The sequence below is a fragment of the Rhagoletis pomonella genome, unplaced genomic scaffold, assembly GCF_013731165.1.
Source record: "Rhagoletis pomonella isolate Grant_MI unplaced genomic scaffold, Rhpom_1.0 Rhpom_scaffold_00008, whole genome shotgun sequence".
NCBI lineage: Eukaryota > Metazoa > Arthropoda > Insecta > Diptera > Tephritidae > Rhagoletis > Rhagoletis pomonella.
This window is the reverse complement of record NW_023458562.1, coordinates 45694561-45711972: the sequence shown is the minus strand read 5'-3', so window position 1 is coordinate 45711972 and position 17412 is coordinate 45694561. Positions and strand designations below refer to the sequence as shown.

Genomic DNA, 17412 nt, shown 5'->3' with positions numbered 1-17412 from the left:
CTTTGTTACCAGCTTATGAGATGGTAACACAATTTACCATTTACAAGAATACACAGAATCACGGTTGCCACATTTGGTCACTTGTGACCAAAATAGGTAACTTTTTGAGTGCTTGGTAACGTGGTAACTTTTTTTATCTTGGTAACTTTTGGTAAGTTTGCCGTGTATAAAGTTGGATTAATTTGATAAATTGTACTGTGGTTGTGTGTAGCGGTGACGACACTACTAGAAAAATTGCGTTAACTAACCACATATCGGAGAAAATTATCACTGGGCAGTCTACTCGTCAATTCATCACAGTGTGGGGCGCCTGTCACACGTTCAATATTTATTGTGATATTTGGATCGTGATCCATTTGGTGAATTTCAAAATAGTGATGGATCGCGCGGGAATGCTACATGTTTATTAGGGGTCTTCATCAAAAGTGATAAACTCTTGATAAACTTGTTGAAGTGATAAATTTATCATTTCGATAAATGAACTATCAAACTTTTTATGGAAATTTATTTAACCAAAGTTTATCAATTTATCAAACGACTTTGGTGTATAGTCGCTTTTGCTACGAACACATAAAAGCACACATATGCCATTATTTACCAAGGTGCGTTCATGAAAGAATGCGGATAAACTGATAAATGTAAGCAATTTATCCCTTTAACACTTTAGATGAAGACCCCTATTATTTATCGCGTCAGTATTAACATGTTTTTATGTTGAGAAGTCCAATGGGTGAAGCCTGGAAATATTATGGTATTTTATTGAAAATCATCTATACTTGTTATCATATATATGGTGATAAATACACATCTAATTTGTCCGAAATGCAACGCGAAATGCCGAGCCGTGAATATCACGAAATATGGCAGACGTTCAATACTTATTGACAGGTCTTTGATCCATATATAGGGAAAATGGAAGAAGGAGGTTTGAACAGCAGTTCGTGCTTTGTATTTGGGCCCTTTAGCGCTTCGGTATATGCACTTATGTAAGTCGATTAACGTTTTTGTGGGGCTAAGATCCCTTAAAGCGCGTTTTTATGAAAAGTATATTTTTAAACGCGTGCGTTGCAAAAATATTTATTTGTTGTTTTTTGTTTCACAAAGTTTTGTTATATTCTTCTTTATACACGTACGTATACAGATATTGAATAAAAATGTATTTATATACGTATGTAAATGTATTTAGTTATTATATGAGGCCTTGAGCGCCAGAGTAGCTTAACTGACACATCAAAAAAAAGTTGAGGTGCACCTTAAAATGCATTACCAAAATCGAAACGGTAATAGCCCGAGGCACGCCCTGTTAGTTTTCTTTTACTATAATATGTAGCATCACGTAGGTGCAATGAATTTTTTTATTAAAAGACGGCATTTATTTTTTATAGATCCTTCTTTCTTATATTAAATACTAAAAATTTTTTTTTAGATTAAATCCTCTGGCCCTCAAGGCCTCATATGGGCGATTCCACCGTCACGGGTTGGACATTTGTACAGAAAAAAATTTCTTTCTTGTTTAAATTTAAGTATAAAGTACAGAAAAAATCTACATTTTGATAAAGCTACACCCAATTGACTATTATAAGAGTTATTACAAAAAATTCCAGCTTACTTTTATATGGCGAAAAATCTCTTTTATTTTTATTGTTTCGGGTGGGACAAAAAAAAGAACCTGCTTTTTAGAGCAGATATATTTTACGGAAACTGCGAATTTATTTCACTTTTCTGTGTGAACTTGATGTCTTATAATAAAACATAAAACCACGAACACAAACAAAGCAAAAACTACAAAAAAAATTATGACTTTATTATACAAAAAATCCGAAATTCCTCTGTCACGGGTGGGACCACGTTTGTCACGGGAAGGACATGTACAAATTTTTATATGAAAAGGAGAGTTTAGTGTGGTCCATATATAAAGATTAGTTATTAAAAAATATAAGAAGCCAAGTAAGGGTTAAATTCACTCACGTTTTATCTTAGGATGGTGCCTTTTATATAGAAGAAAATGCTTAGCACCGCCAGCCAAAAAAAATATTAAAAATGAACGCGGTTTCCTAGCGTCTCGAAATTCTCACTTTTACCTACTTAAATTTAATGGACTACAAAACTGCATACCTAAAAATTTTAAACAAAAAGTTTAAAATTTGTGGGTATAATTGTTAAAGTTTGTTGAATTTTTATAATTTTTGTAAGAAGTTTGAAATGTTGTTTTATTTTGTTCTGGTTAAGTAATGTGCTAGACATTTATAAATAAAACTAAAAACATTACATTAACAAAATAAAAACCCAAACCGGGCAAAATGTAACTTAACTTAATGAGCTGACCACAAGGGTATATAGATAATGGACGAGTCCGCGCAACCCCCCTCCTCACCTGCGCCCATCTCAACAAACAAATAAAGCTTATCAGCCCTGTAAACCTACCTCTGACAACTGTCCCACAAATATCTGTCACGGGTGGGACATGCTTCTCTGTTAATTATTCTTATCTAACAACGTGGAAACGTAAAATGCAATTGTGGTAAATATGGAATGAATTTCTAACATTAGGTAACAAACACGAAGCACAACCTCAACTTCTGTAATTAAATATAACAACTTTTACCTTTTTTTGTCACGGGGGGGGACAAGACCAAGACTGCTTAATAATAACTCATAATATAACACACATATAACACAACTTTATTAAAAGCAGATGATTTCTACTATATATTTTCTTACCAAACGCTTGAATTATGAATCGCAAATTATTTGACGGTGCATTCAACACAACCTACTTTAAACTCAATCAAAAAATTTACTTAGAACTTGATTTCAAAACGTAAAAAAGGTAATAAAAATGCATTTAAACCTTTAATTTGTTATTTTTTGATTGATTAAGATTTTTACAAATGTCTTATCCACACGTTTGTTAGTTTTATAAAGAAAATAATTCTCGCACTGAGGTCCACTTTCCCATGGAACCTCCCATATCTAAAATAAATTTGTTTAGTTTTCTTTTAACAAAACTATTTATTGTACCCATGTCTTATTTATGGCAAATAAACGAGGTTTGTTTTTACAGTTTACTGTATAATAAATCGTTGTTTTTGACTTGGTAACTTTTAGGTAATTTCTTTTTGTAAATTCTGGTCAGAAAATGTTTTGTTGTGTGGCAACCGTGCACAGAATTCGAAAAGGGTTTAAAATTTGAGAGGAACTTAATTCACCGGTTACTAAACTTTTATTACCAGCGCGCAATAGACTTGTTAAAGTAAAATTCATTAGGTAATTCTTCCAAAAAACGATATACAATGTCAATATCATGTTTCAATTATGAAAGGTTTTGTAAGTAGCTTTTTCTAAAATTTGACACTCCCACCCACGGGATGGTTTTTGGAAGAAGGAGGAATAGGGGAAGAATTCCATCACACTACCCAAAATGGTAGCTTAATTCCACAACCAGGTATGGATTGTTGTTGTTGTTGTAGCGGCTACTAAGCCCCGCTCGGGTAGGTTCATCCGTCAACGTTGTCGTCCGTTTCAGCTAAGGGGAGGCCCAGGAAGTGTGCGACTTTAACAGGGTCTGTCCATAGGGACAGGGGCGTCAGCTGGGTGGGGTTCTCAGGGCACGTGCAGAGGTGCCGAGAGTCATGTGGTGACTCTCCACATGCCGGGCATTGGTTGGGCACATCCTCATTAAAGGCCTGCTCAAACAGGCGCGGTGCGGTATAATCCCGTACGATATGCGGTATCAAATACCATGGCGGTATATGGGAACACTCAAACAAACGCGGTATTGGAAGTGCGGTACACTGCGGTACAGAACTCTACCGCAGCATGCCTAGTTGACCGCGCGGTATAAGCAGATATACCGGAAGCAGAGTTGCAATTTAGAGCTGGAGTTCTACCACATATTTTATCTACAAAAGTGTTATAGATTATAAATTCTACCTTTTTAATTATAAAAAACGTGAGTTTAAAAGTGCTCGTAATACATTTCTTGGCATAAATGTCATATTCTTTGGTTTTGTTTCTCACAAAGTCAATAAAATAAAGTTGAACTTTTTCGTTTGTTGAAAAATATTTTTAAAATCTGGCAATGTTGCTCAGAAATATGAACGGTAAATTTACTGGAATTTAAAATTCTTTCGCAAAACGTACAAAATGGAGCGTAAACTTGGAAATATTTATAAAATCTTTCTTTGGGGTTGCGCAGTTGGGGCATTAGGCTGGAAAATTCAACATCTTCTTTTCTTCTCAAATTTATTTCGTGAATCCATCTTTTTTTTCTTAAACATATACATAAATTAAGAACTTTGCAGGATAAACCAAAGATATAGACATATTCATACCTTCTGTTTTCTTCATCGAGAAGTGCTGCTAATAGCAATAATTCGTCCTCAGAGCTTGAGCTGTCCATCGCGAAAATCAGATTTATAATATATGTATAAATTTAGAAAGAGGAATGCGTAGAGTGCCGTTAATTTCAGCTCTTCACATGGCAACAATGTTTCTCACACTACACCGCACCACGCCTGTTTGAGTGCCTTTGCGTATATCGTTACCGCGTATCGTACGGGATTATACCGCGCTGTACCGCACCGCGCCTGTTTGAGCAGGCCTTAATTCTGCTCAGGTATGAGTTTAGCCTGCTACAATAGCCAGAGCGAAGTTGGGCTATTATGGTGCGTGTCTCCCGACCAGACAAAGTTCTGTCCCGTCAACGTCACGTGGTTGTGTGCGATAACGGCATTCACAGGGCGGGAGTCTACATAACTCGAGACTGATTCCCTGTGAATGCCGTTCAGGGCCTGTCGGTAGGCTGACGGGTTCAGAGGTCGTTTAATAAACCTCTGGACTTCGTCCATTAGAGGGCTCTTCTGCAAGCAGCTGTCTGCTAGGATGACCACATCTGTGGCTCCCCACAAGGAATTGCTTGCAGAGCATTGTGTTATGCTCCTTGACTGGGAGCATCTGATCCTTGTCGTGTAGGTGGTGTTGGGGCGTCATCAGGAGGCATCCGATCGCTGTTCGTAGTGCCGTGTTCTGCACAGTCTCATTCGGAGACACCAGGATTGTGTTGTGTAGGTCAGGTTTTCTTACATAGCTTTTCATTATTGAATCATGGTCAGCATAAACATTATCGATGAGAGTTAAGTCTGAGGTGAATTTTTATATAGCAATTCATAGGATATTCAGTGAAAACTGCAGATATGTCGCTTTGAATATATGTAAGCCCTCGATATGTAAATTCGAAATTTTAAAGCCGTTTTTCTCGATTTTTTGATTTTTTGGATTACGACACTCTTGCAGCAAATGTGCGATATGTATTTCAAAATATGTAAACGGTAAAAAATTTTCAAAATGGCATTCTTCTTGCCGCCAAAAAGGCGCAAGCAATGGTGTGTGACGTGCAAATCGTACATAATGCATCCACTAGAAAAAAATTTAAAATTTCATGGGTGGAACATGTATACCACTATATATTTACGTATGTATACACGCACTATATACATATGTATGTACCATGTATATACTTATTTGTATGAAAATATGTATGTAAGTGCATATGTATATATGTATGTATGTCACTAATCTTCGCGAGTTGGTAGGTAAGTATGTAGGCGTATTCTGGTTTCCAAACTTCAAGTATTCATGAAGGTGATGATACGTCGTGCGTCCAAAACGTATTTATGGCATAAAAAGAAAAAAAGTATAAAATATGTACTTGTATGTTCTCATACAAAAATAAAATATTTCAAATATTGATCACTTGAAATACAGCAAATGCACGACAAATAATGACGAGAGAAGTATTTAGTATGGGCGAGAAGTCAAAATAGCTTGGTGACATCATTTCTCCCTAATTATGGCGACAACGGCAGCGGCAAACTGAACTGTTTACAAACAGAAATCTCTGTGAAGCTGTTGCGATGCGCAACGCAGCGATGCTATGCTTCGCGGCTTTAGGCTGCTTAATCACTGGTGGATTATTATTTATTCTTTATAGTTTTACACAATGTAATTAGTGATAAATGCGTAGTATTTTTACCGTTTCACTTTTTTATCAATTGTCTGCCCTTGCAGTTGTTAAATACAACTTCTGTACACATTTCCAGTTTATTATTTTTCTACATTTGCTATTGCGGGATTGCCAGTGACTTTAACTTGTCAGGTGTTTATGCAAAACAAATACATACGTCCGCGTCATCGGCTTAAAATAATTCAATCGCATTATTTAACGAAAATATTTTATATTTATAATCATGATTTTTCTTTACGCAAGCATAGATGCACTATGTATGTACATATGTATGTATATGCATGGTGTTGCTATAAACAAATCAATGGCTTCATTAAGGCAGCTTTAATTAAAAGTTTCAGTACTTTTTAATTCTGATTTCTCTTTTTCCTCTTAGGTTACTACTTTGGCTTCAATTAATTCCTATTTCAAATTATCTTTAACGTGAATTTTCATTAGTATCAAATACACAGCACAAATTCCTGACCCAGAAACCCGCAAGTTACAAACATATTTATCTACCACATTTAATCGGGGCAACAGCTAATTACTCTCAATTCATGGAAAATAAACTCAAGTAGAGCAGTTTGCACACTGATTTCTGTCTTCAAAAGATGTATGATATACCAAATTACTTTTCAGTTGCTGTCAGCAGCAGTATCTACTATGTACAAGGAATAAGTAAAAAGTTATGCTAGTGACAGAAAAATCTAATCATGCGCAGTTGCAGTATCCCTTTTTTCCGAACGTCTTCACCAGACCGGTAGGTAGAGTTTTTGCTTTATGTATGAGGTTTTGCGGACGGTGAACTAATTATGAGGCGTTTATATCGCTTGTATGTACTTCTTTCGCAATCCTCACAGCTACAACATAATTTATTCATTGAAGCGTAGCTCATACGTATCGATTTTTAATTATCGTCTAACAAAATAACCTTTGGACAAATATCAAGTATGATTAATGTCTTCCAACTCCCAACTTGTGCATATTTTGCACTCCACTGGACCACTTTCACACCGACGCTAGCCGTTGAGGTCGTGACGTACTTACCTTTCTGCAAATTTCTATAGCCAATGGTATTTCAATGCGGCACACAATCGTTTTCATTTCACTTAATTAACATGTCTTTACATTTATCTTCATCCAATTTTGCTTATTTTGATCAATATGCGTCCTAAATTATTGGTTAAAAAATTTCAAACAGCAAAACTTTCAGCCCACACCTCAAATCATACAACTTGACTGCAATGAAAGCGCGATACCTATGAAAATGTCACAGACTGTATTGGCAGGGATGCATAGGAATGTCAGTAAAATAGTGTTGTACAATTTTTAATAGACGCATCACGCTTTTCATCAAAGACCGTAAATTTATAAATAAAGTTTATGGTTAAAAGCTGTGTGTACCCTGCAAAAATCGCGACTACTCCATGCATGCGTGTAAAGAGTACTCCCTAAGGAACAAGGAGTACTCCAAAATTAACCACGATTCATATAAAAAATATGGTCCAATTAACATTGCGATGTCCTAGGGCAGGACCATATACTCCATCCCTGCATTACATCAGAGTAGCACAAAACTACTCCAACATATTAACAATGGCATTGTTGTTATATTTTTTTGTTTGTACACGCTTTTGTTCTTCACTTCTCAGATGCTTTTTCGAATTAATAAAAACCAAAAACGAAAATTAAAATTTATTGTTGCCTCTGACGGCATTCGAACCCGAACATGCTGAGAGCTAACAACTAACCGCGAGCATCTCTATACGTTCAGCTACAGCCAGACATGCAAATGAGCTTTCAAATGCTCAACGTCTATCACATTTCGTTAAAATACGAGCAGTGATCGAGTAACAAACAATAAGATGGCGCAGAGACACGAGTTGGTCCGCTACAACATGATAGAGAAACACTTTTGTAAGTGTACATGGTCCAACTATTTTTGCAGGGTAATAACCTTTTTTTACTTTGAAAAGATTAGTTATAGAAAGATACGAGTACCGAGTACAGAATGTCGATACTTCTCATGAGTACTGAGTATATCGAGAACTCGATACTTTTTCACAAGTACTGGGTAAATATCGCGAAGGCCGAAAACTATCGACGAGTTAAAAACTTTTTAAGTAATTTTTTTTTTAATTACCCAATAAATGTTGTGGCGAACGTTCGAATATTAATTGCAATATCCAATATGAATGTTATGAAAATGAACACCATGATAAAAACATAGCAAGGTAGAACCGTTCTCTCAATTTGTCGGCAATGATTTTTTTTTTTGAAGTTTGCCAGCATTTTAAAATCTTATAAAATTTAAAATAAAAAATTGAAACTGTTCGAAATTGTTGTTGCTTGAGATTGAAAATGAAAATGTATGTGTGAGTTTGTGAGTAAATTTAAAAATTAAAATGTTTGGAAACGTCAAGAATTTTAAAAGTAACTCGACTCGTTAACCCATGTATTCTACCTTCGTTGTGAATTCGAAATCCAGCCCATTTTTGAAGAAAATTTTTTATGAAAGAGAGCTTATCTTTTTAATAGAGAATGGGGCTTCACCACATTTGCTTCTCGACTTCTAGATTTGCATTTCATTTTCAAAGTAAAGTTATTTATGAATAGTTACATATACGCGTCGAACAATTATAAAATATTTGCTTCTCGACTTCTAGATTTGCATTTCATTTTCAAAGTAAAGTTATTTATGAATAGTTACATATACGCGTCGAACAATTATAAAATATTTGCTAAACATTTAACGTACGCATGTAAAACTAATCTTATTGGAAGTTTATTCCAAAAACTTATTTAGATCAGATTAAAACTATTAAAGGCAGTGAGTATTCAATTATCAAATAGGAAGAGGTGAAAAAAGTGAACCAATCTGATTTTTGTTTACTTTTTGCGCTTGCTTTGAGAATACTTAGAAGTACGAGTATTATCGATACTTTTTTGCAAATATGAGAATTGGCATCGATTCTTTTTTAGAGTATTCTGTATGAATACTAGTATCGATACTTTTTTTGAATTTCTATCTCTAGAAAAGATGTAGCTATTCGCTAAGGCCCATGATGCAATAATACAAGGTGTTATCAGTTGGCAACTTCTCGCTCTAATTCTGCCATATTGACTGCCTTACGTGAAACAGTAGGAGTGTACTCGTACGCCCAACTATCTAAAGTTTTAGAAAAATTTTACTGGTTTTGCGTTCTCGTACCCAAAAACTTGCAAAGTAGGGGAAATTGAGAGAGCAAAATGTGAAAGAGAGCTGCAAATTTCTGCTGGAAAAAACTTGCAAGTAAAAAAATCAGCTGATCACAAACGCATGTTTGTAAATAAACAAAAGAAAATATGGCCTTTTTGAGTTATTTATTGCAAGTTTTATTATTAATGCTAGTATACAACGAAAAAGTGAGTAAATTTAATAAGCACAACGTTTGTTGAGTTTATTTTTCGTTCATTTGCTATTAATCTCCAGTTTAGCTCTGATCCAATACTTTTCGTGAAAAATCCTGTAAAACTGTCAAACAGCAAAATTACTCTCTGAAGTGAGAGTAAGGTCGGTGTTACGCAGACAAACTTTTGTTTGCCAAATTAAATGGCGGCTGCTTAGTTTGCTCGGAGGTGGTTATGTCGAGCTTGGCACAGGGTTGCATGTTCATTATGGTTTTCATGGCTATTGCCAACACGAAATGAGAATTTCAGATGTACATAACGCGCATACTTTAAAATTTGTGTATATGACAACACCGAATTTGCTGCAGTTTGACCAAACAAAATTAGTTTGCTGTGAGAGTCGCCAAACTCGCTCTCTCCGAGTTTGCTGCAACAACAATTGCACGCAGTTTGCCAAACAAAATTTCTGCATAACACCGACCTAAAAAGTGAGTAACAACAAAAATTACGGGGGGAAAATTTTAGTTTGGCATCCCCCGCGTACAAAAAAAGGTGTCTATGGGGGGGTAGGGGGAGTTCTCCTGATTGCAAATATATATACTTTTAATTTAAAAATTTTTATTTTTTATGGAAGTATTGATTTTTATGGAAAAAGCGCCGTAGGCGAAAATTTGTAATAAAAAATCGCGCGATTTTTTATTAAAAATTTTTATTATTTATCGAAGTATTGATTTTTATGGAAAAAGCGCTGCAGGCGAAAATTTTTAATAAAAAATCGCGCGGTTTTTTATTAAAAATTTTCATTATTTATCGAAGTACTGATTTTTATGGAAAAAGCGCCGCAGACGAAAATTTTTAATAAAAAATCGCGCGATTTTTTATTAATAATTTTCATTATTTATCAAATTAACGATGTACGTTTTCTACATTTGTGTTATTTGAACTACAATAACACCAGTAAATATTATTTCCACCCGAAAAAAATAATACCGTTATGATCAGGAGTAAGACCCCTATCGATCCTAATATTATTATTTTTAATAAGAGCAATATATGTACGAACTGCACACTTATACTTCCTAATTATACGCACTTATTTGTGTATTTTTTTAACGTATGGTAGCATACATTTTGTGTTACTGTCAGCCATAGTTATTTCTGCTTGTTTGTGAAATGTGCAAACGTTTGTGAAGACATTTATAAACGGGTTTTACTTAATTAATTAATTAAATCTCGGGCCGCGTTTTAATGCAACTATTTTGCCGAAGTGTGCACATAAATAAAGTGTTTATTGTGTGAAATAGCGCCGAGAGGTTAGTTCAATTTACAAACTTTAACAACAAATAACTTAAAAACTAGAAGCCCGCTGCGGCTAAAAGTATATATATTTGCAATCAGGAGAACTCCCTCTATCGTTCCATAGCTACCTTAATGCGGAACTCCGGGGATGCCAAACTAAATTGCAGCCCTGTTTCGAAGGTTGCAAGTTTTTGCAAATTTTGCGTTCTCGTACTTCTGTTGATATTTCGTCTCTTTGAGAACGAATGCTGCTAAATTCTCAGAACTTTTGCTGCTGGAGAATTTTGTTCTCTCAATACGAGTACACACCTAATGTTACTTCTTTAACTATTCTTTGCCCGTTAATATAGTTGAATGTTTTTAATTTTTTCTCAGTATACACACTTTGTTTTCTTAAAAATGTATTTTACCTTATTTGATTTCATTTCATAACGAATATACTATAAAAAAGCAAATCTTGTTTAGGAGAAAATGTAAAATTTTATATTTTTCCCCCATATGGGGCTCATTTCTTCCCCTTTTTCTTCTTATTCTACTGAGCTAAGGCAGTGTCAAATCGAGCTGTCACAACTGATACCACCTTGTATTATTGCATCATGGCTAAGGCCCTGTCTCCACAGGAAAACACTTATTACGTTTATACGCACGTCTTATATGCAAATAACAATTTCCAAAATGGTAAAATTTGCCGCATAAACGCTGAGTTAATTTTTTATTTGCAAATAACTAAATCACGCAAATAAGTATTGATTAGTGGTACTATTTGCAAATAAGCGCAAGACGCCGCCATTCTTAGTTTTATTTTATTATTCGATGGCCATCTTATTGCCTTTTTATAATCAAGACGGTACCATTTTAAAACTTTATTTTCTTTTTCGATGGTCATATTATTACCTTTTTATAATCAGGCAATAGTTGTGTTTTCGTATTATCCAGCAAAAAAATATCCAGTAACTTGCCAGTAACCAAATTTCGGAGAGTAAGCCAATATTTACTCCCAATGAGTGAAATATGCAAGAAAGTACGAAAATGCAAAACCAGCAATAAGTTGCTAGTTTTATGAACAGCTGCTATTTTCCAATGTAATTTTCTTAGAAAACTAGTATTTCCCATCTTGTTATATATTTAAATAGGTTTATTTTGTCAATTGCAACTCTAAAATCACTACAAACAATTATTTTGTTAATGTGAATTACACTAAGCATCATGCCATCAGCAAATAGTTGCTGGTAAAAATTTATCCAGTAAAAATCCAGTAAAACTTGCACGTTCAGCTGTCATTTTTGCTCTCTCAATTATCTCTCCAGTAAAAACCAGTAAAATTAGTACTGGATTTACTGGATGGTGCGTACGCGAACACGGCTAATATGAAAAAAGAATCAATTAACAGCTCCGCGAACGCAACTAATATTGTCCGGTGTAAACCAAGGCGTATTTAATTTTATCCACCCATTCATTTCTGTGCGTTTTACAACTTAATATGTGAGAATGACTTTTGACTTTTTCCAACTTACCGATGCCAGATCGAAGATTTATGAGGCTCCTTGGGAGTAGCATTTTACGAAAAGTTGCTTTGCATGTGAAAGCAACAACAAAAGCCGTCATCGATTAGCCACTTCTCGCTCACTATGTTTGTGTTCCGGTCGCTTAAAGAATAATTTTGCATGTGAAAGCAACAACAAAGTTAGCTAGCACGGATAGACGATAGCGAGTTTGGTTATACCTCATTGAGTTCGTTCGTTTCGCTAACTGTTGGCGAATCGATGACGGCTATTGTGTTCGGGCTGTGAGTTTGACATAAAAGAGGAAGAGCCGAATCTTTCGCGGAAGATAGAAATAGATCTAATCTGGCTACAACCAACTTTAGCCGTCATCGATTCGCCATCAGTTAGCGAGTGACGAAACGAACGAACTTTGTTGTTGCTTTCACATGCAAAATGTTTCGTTAAGCGACCGGAACTCAAACATAGCAAGCAGCGAAGTGGCGAATCGATGACGGCTTTTGTTGTTGCTTCTTTTTAGCGACCGGAACTCAAAGATAGCGAGCAGAGAAGTGGCGAATCGATGTCGGCTATAGGTGCAATGATTTGTAGCGGACATCACCTACCGGAAGAGGATGTCCTTGGAAATTTCCGTGCACTAGTCTTCAGTATAAAGCCAATAAAAACTGAAATCTGATGTGGGACATGCATTTGTTTGTCGGTATGTAAATATGTATACACGATTATGATTGACGAAACCATGTACATATCATGCGCCAAACTTCTTACTTCACCTCCAGCAGATAATAAATTACATAGTTCCGTTTATACAACAAACATTTCAATTAAGTACTGTTGCCATGCCACATAGCACAAAAAATAGTACAGTATAGGTATTCAACAGTCCAACGCCTCGTGACCTACATTGGTTTTACAAATTGTTTTACTATACTCCGGAAACACCTAGGATACCAAGCCATATTTAATAGAATCACAAAGCACACAAGTCATTTCACATTTCAATTTATTTCAATATTTTTAAAAATAATAAACTGCGCAGTTAATTCGTTTTAAGGATGCAAACAACTCAGCAGCAGGTGCATATGTACATTTTAATAGCATGCGTTTAATTTAATTTCTCTTCCTTATTCAGGTTAAACGCACACGCTCCTATGTAGAAGAAGTTTATCGCCAGATAGAAGAAAAGCCGGATATACTTGATATTATAATATTGAACAAAAATGGGAATCCTGTTAAGACGACGATGGAGCCGCAATCAGCTATTGAGTTTTCCGGCCTGTACGAGGTATTGAAGGAAAAAGTTCAATCAGGCTTGCAGAAGATCGATCCTGACGATAAGCTATTGATGCTACGTGTACGTACAAAAGCAAACGAAGTGCTTATTACGCCAGATGAAAAAATTACTGTGGTGGTAGTGCAAAATGCTCAAGATAGAATACAATTATGAATTGTAATTTTGAATTTTAAAATAAATTGCTATATTAGAACATTAGAACCATTCAAAAATATAATCATATTAAAATACTATTGCATTACAACAATCGTGAATTCTTTTTCTGGAGCGACTAAATATTCAAACTTTCTAGTGACAATACGAAGAAACGTCAGATCATTAGTGGTATCCAAGTCACGCACGGCGCTGCGTGCAGTTGGTACTAGCACACCACTAATTAATTTGGTTATGCCAGCAGAAGTGCTATTGTCGAAAGTGGATTGTACTACAGTTCCCAGAGCATTATTCGACACCACATAGCCAATGGCATTTTTCATGATACGTTCTGTGTTCTCAGCATTTCTGCGTACAATGTTTTCCAGTGCAAGCGCCTGTTGTAAATAACGATCAATAAATAATAAAAGCACAAATGTGTAAAATACCAGTTTGAAAATGTTTAAAATCACACAAAAAGACTAGAAAATGTTATAAGCAATCTGCTTAAAAGGAAATAATTAAAAAATATATGGATATATGACGTGCTTTGCCAGCTATGATAGCCACTGCTTAGTTTCAAATTTACATTTTTTCACAATTATTATGTCACAGTGTCAATTTAATAAAGTTTCTGTTTATGACGGTACTATTAACCATGATAAAAACATAGCAAGGTATAACCGTTCTCTCAATTTGTCGGTCATGATTTTTTTTTGAAGTTTGCCAACATTTTAAAATCATATAAAAGTGAAAATAAAAAATTGAAATTGTACGAAATTGTTGTTGCTTGAGTTTGAAAATGAAAATGTGTGTGTGAGTTTGTGAGTAAATTTAAAAATTAAATTGTTTGGAAACGTCAAGAATTTTAAAAGTGACTCTCAGCGGTTCTACCTTACTATATTTTTATCATGCTATTAACTGATCCTAATAACAAAATTATTCAGTACAGTTAAAATTATTTTCTGTAGGCGGCAGTATCCGGTAAATATCTTTAAATTGAATCTGTAGTACCAGAATAATAACTAAAATTTTTATACAATGACAATATCGTCGGTGATACTGCAAAACGGTGTATGTCTTTTAGTACCCTTGACAATTAGATGGTATCTTACTTGCACCGGAATGCATCTGCAAATCGGTACACCCTAATAAACGAATGACAAAACTGTCTACATTTGGCTGGTGAAGATGAAGAATGGCCAGAAGCGATTAGATATCACCGAAGATATATCTGTGGTCATAAGCAATAGCTGCCTAAGTCGGCTTAAGAAATAATTGCGTTATATATGCTATCGTGTTCTGCAACTAATATTCCATGCGCATATGAAATCTCCATCTCGCCAGTTAGGCTGTTTAAAAAGTTATGGACGAACATATTTTGGTTTCCTCATAAGGTTAACATTACAATCCAATGACTTTATTCATAAAAAATAAAGTAGGTTTAAAGAGCTTTACAAAGTGACGTTATCATACATTTTGCAGTTTATAAATCTTTTTTTTAAGCTACTTTATTTTTTATGAATAAGGCCTCAAATATTTAAAACGTTTTTCCTCGAATTCAGGTTTTTCGACTTAGGCAGTTGTTGCTTTTGACCACAGATATATGTACCTACTGGTACCTACATTTAATTGTTCGAAAACCGTTGTTGTTAAAATGTGTATATACAAAAATTAGAAGCCCTCAATTTAAATCATATCCACTAAAATGTGACAAAATATTACCCTAATTTAAATCAAAGTAAAATATACAATTAATTTTTTGTGTAATAGAAAAAAAATTTACAAATATAACTTATTTTTTTCGGACAAGCACGCCACACTTTTTTAACCCTATACGAAACGTAGTATTATTTATCATCCCAGGGCAACCCTGATTGTGTTTTCTGCTAGGTCGATGACAACATTGATTTTCAGTCTGGTCGCGGTCCATTGTCTAAATAGAAAATTTTGCAAATCTATTAAGCTTGAGCAATAAATTTGAGGAATTATGGTAAATATATATAGTAAATCATAATACATAAATATTACATTGTTGATTCATGATCATTTTAAATGTGTTTTTAAGTCGCAAGAAGTTGAGGAAACACTGAAACGCATCCAGTCACATAAGGGTGTAGTCGGCACCATTGTTGTCAACAATGAAGGTAACTTTTAAACATACATATATAATCCAGACTCACCGCATCTCTTTGCTTACGTTACTGCCTCTTTACCTTAGGTATTCCAGTCAAGTCGACACTGGACAACACGACAACAGTGCAGTATGCTGGTCTTATGAGTCAACTATCTGACAAAGCACGCAGTGTTGTGCGTGATTTAGACCCTTCCAATGACCTTACTTTCCTGCGTGTACGTTCCAAAAAGCATGAGATTATGGTTGCACCCGATAAAGATTTTATTCTGATAGTTATTCAAAATCCAACTGACTAAACGGTGCAATTGAAATACTTATATTCTTAGCTACTCGTGTATTTATTGTATTACCTTGCGTGAAAGCGATAGAGCTTTGATTTTGAATTTGCATCAATCGGAAATGGAAACAAAATTACATACATCTTTTAAGATCTGCTTACATTTTATGTGATTTAATGTTAGTATTAATTTTTATACAAACTTAATACAGCACAATGCAAAATGCTTTTGAAATTTAATGTTTTTGAGGGAAAATTAATAGTGTTACGGGGTACTGTTTATGAATTAGTACAACGATTTTGGGTTCCTGTGCCCAAACGCGTGAATCGAATCAAAAACTTTTAACACACTTGTAGACAACAGTTCACGCTTTATTACAAAAATAAAATTTACTATATCTGTGCACTAATTTATTAATAAAGTCGGTTAGAAATATGGTATTTATTGCAAGTTTCCGAGCTGATCTGTCAAAAAAAAACATCCACGAAATATCTGCAAAAGGTGTTCAGCCCCTCTTCTTTAGCAAAACAGAAAGGAGAATTCTACTTAGTGAGGGTTATATTCCCTAAGCGCGGCCGAAGGGCTCCTACGCAGAAAGTTGTTTTCTGCAAAGTTGTTCAGCCCCTTTTCTTCGGTAACACAGAAAGGAGAATTCTACTTAGTGAGGGTTATAATCACTAAGTGCGGCCAAAGGCCGCCTACGCAGAAAGGTGCTCTCTGCAAAAGGTGTTCAGCCCCTCTTCTTGGGTAAAAGAGAAAGGAGTAGTGAGGGTTATAACCGTTTTAGAAAAAATCCAAATTTCCGCTGTTTTCAAACAGCTCCCATGGGACTTTGGGGGGAAGGGGTGAGGGGTGACTTTTCATAAAGCGGCTTTCATCATCCTTCGTTTAGGGGGGGGGGGGGGACTTTGGGGAGCAACGCCCCTCCCCCTACGCCCCCATCCCAGAATCGTTGAACAAATAGCTAAACATTTCTCGTGTTACGATTATCCTTGACTACTTGACGGGTTTCCCAAAATCTTTCGGTTCGTATCGCTGGATTGTTAAATAAACACTATGACCAAATTACAGTACAATTAACTTTATTGTACAAAAAACACTTTACAATACATGTTTATGCAATAACAACAATTAACAATCTTGTTAAGGCAATTAAAACCATATATGTAATACTCCTATATTGGCAGTAAGAGCTAGTACCGTCCGAAAACACTACAGTACAGATATATCAATAAACACGTACGAAAGAAAAGGAACACATACGTTTATTAATAGACATGTACACAACACATATACAAAAACGGCACTCAAGTACACAATCCATTGACAAAAACGGTACTAGACTGTCTCGCTTTGATTTCGGAATGATTACA

At 35.1% G+C, this 17412-nt stretch overlaps 3 protein-coding genes across 3 annotated transcripts; 2 read left to right on the top strand and 1 right to left on the bottom strand.

Moving 5' to 3' along the window:
* The first annotated feature begins 12735 nt into the window (after positions 1-12735).
* Positions 12736-13728, top strand: LOC118745199 (dynein light chain roadblock-type 2). The gene is made up of 3 exons (XM_036478721.1): positions 12736-12898; positions 12981-13274; positions 13331-13728. The coding sequence occupies exons 2-3, from the start codon at positions 13254-13256 to the stop codon at positions 13643-13645; spliced, it is 336 nt and encodes a 111-aa protein (XP_036334614.1). The 5' UTR covers positions 12736-12898; positions 12981-13253; the 3' UTR covers positions 13646-13728.
* LOC118745317 (dynein light chain roadblock-type 2-like) lies at positions 13659-14868 on the bottom strand. The gene is made up of 2 exons (XM_036478842.1): positions 14848-14868; positions 13659-14106 (listed from the first exon to the last, which is right to left on the bottom strand). Exons 1-2 carry the CDS (start codon positions 14866-14868, stop codon positions 13723-13725), a joined length of 405 nt encoding a protein of 134 aa, XP_036334735.1. The 3' UTR covers positions 13659-13722.
* Positions 14869-15492: 624 nt separating this feature from the next.
* Positions 15493-16273, top strand: LOC118745198 (dynein light chain roadblock-type 2). Its single transcript, XM_036478719.1, has 3 exons — positions 15493-15617; positions 15693-15771; positions 15846-16273. The coding sequence occupies exons 1-3, from the start codon at positions 15615-15617 to the stop codon at positions 16055-16057; spliced, it is 294 nt and encodes a 97-aa protein (XP_036334612.1). The 5' UTR covers positions 15493-15614; the 3' UTR covers positions 16058-16273.
* The last annotated feature ends 1139 nt before the right edge of the window (positions 16274-17412 follow it).